At 40.9% G+C, this 1285-nt stretch overlaps 1 protein-coding gene across 1 annotated transcript; it reads left to right on the forward strand.

The window, feature by feature from the left end:
• The first annotated feature begins 238 nt into the window (after positions 1 to 238).
• LOC135126038 (charged multivesicular body protein 4b-like) lies at positions 239 to 871 on the forward strand. The gene has a single exon (XM_064051827.1). The coding sequence runs from the start codon at positions 239 to 241 to the stop codon at positions 869 to 871; it is 633 nt and encodes a 210-aa protein (XP_063907897.1).
• The last annotated feature ends 414 nt before the right edge of the window (positions 872 to 1285 follow it).

The following is a 1285-nucleotide window of genomic DNA, read 5'->3' on the forward strand; positions in this document are numbered from 1 at the left end:
AAGGGCTTTGTGTTACATAGAGACGCGCCGTCGAAATGGAACTGATACTTTTTCGAATTACGGTAAATGAAATACGGCCGAAGCGGGCTTATTTACGAGAGGTAGACGTCAAAACGGGAGATATTTATTTGTAATAGAAACTTCGTATACAGTGTGTTAGTAGAATTTCATCACTAGTTTAAACGAAACGTCAAACTGACGCGACTTCAAAATGTAACCCGCAAATTTCAAACCCGAAATGAATTTCCTGGACAAACTAGTCGGTAAGAAGCAAGCTTTCACCACCTCCGACGCAATCCAAAAACTCCACGAGATGGAGTTCATGCTGTTCAAAAAACAGGAATATCTTGAATCAAAAATCGAAAAAGAAAAGGTTTCGCTGGTCAAAAACGCGTCGAAAAATAAATCAGCTGCACTTCAGTCTCTCCGAAGGAAGAAACGTTACGAAAAACAGCTACAACAAATCGACAACACACTAACCACCATCGAGATGCAGAGGGAAGCGCTGGAGTTGGCTACCACCAACACGACGCTCCTCAAGACCATGCAGAACGCCGCCACTGCATTAAAAAAAAACCACGTCAGTGTCAACGTTGAAGAGGTTAATAATATTATGGATAACATCGCCGACCAGCAGGAGTTAGTGAACGAAATCTCCAACGCGATTGGTAATACTGTGGGCTTCGACGACGATATAGACGAAGATGAGCTGGACCTAGAACTGGAAGCTCTGGAAGAGCGCGCTTTGGAGGAAAAACTGGTGGAAATACCGGTCTTGCCTAAAGCGCCCACTGGAAAAATTGGTAAAGCGAAGAAGAGCAAAGATGATGATGATGAAGACCTGGAGAGGTTGGTTCAGTGGGCGTTGTGAAGTGAAGTCAAATGAGATACTCTAAGAGAACAACGGGCGGGTGGGCGGGGCTAGCACCTGCTAAGAAAAAACTGATTTTGGCAAATGACGTAACCCCTAAGAAAAGAGAGGGTGGGTGGGCGGGGCTAGTACTTGCTAAAATAAGAGTGATTTTGGCAAATGGCTTATCCTTTAAGAAATTTAATTAAATTATTCTAAGAAAAGACACTTGAGACTTCAAAGCAGTTTCAAATTCTTTCCAAGCAAAAATACTTATCACCTTAAGATTGTTTCAAATTTTTCCAAAAAAATCGGGGTCCCAAAATTAACTCAAAATTTGGATATCGAAATCTACAAGAAAATGAGTTCAACTAATATTTCGAAAATGATTGAAAATCGTCCAAAAATATTAAAAATACCAAAATCACTTTTATC

Source organism: Zophobas morio, unplaced genomic scaffold (assembly GCF_036711695.1).
Source record: "Zophobas morio isolate AGI-343-1 ecotype UQ-CSIRO unplaced genomic scaffold, CSIRO_AGI_Zmor_V1 ptg000010l, whole genome shotgun sequence".
In the NCBI taxonomy this organism is placed as follows: domain Eukaryota; kingdom Metazoa; phylum Arthropoda; class Insecta; order Coleoptera; family Tenebrionidae; genus Zophobas; species Zophobas morio.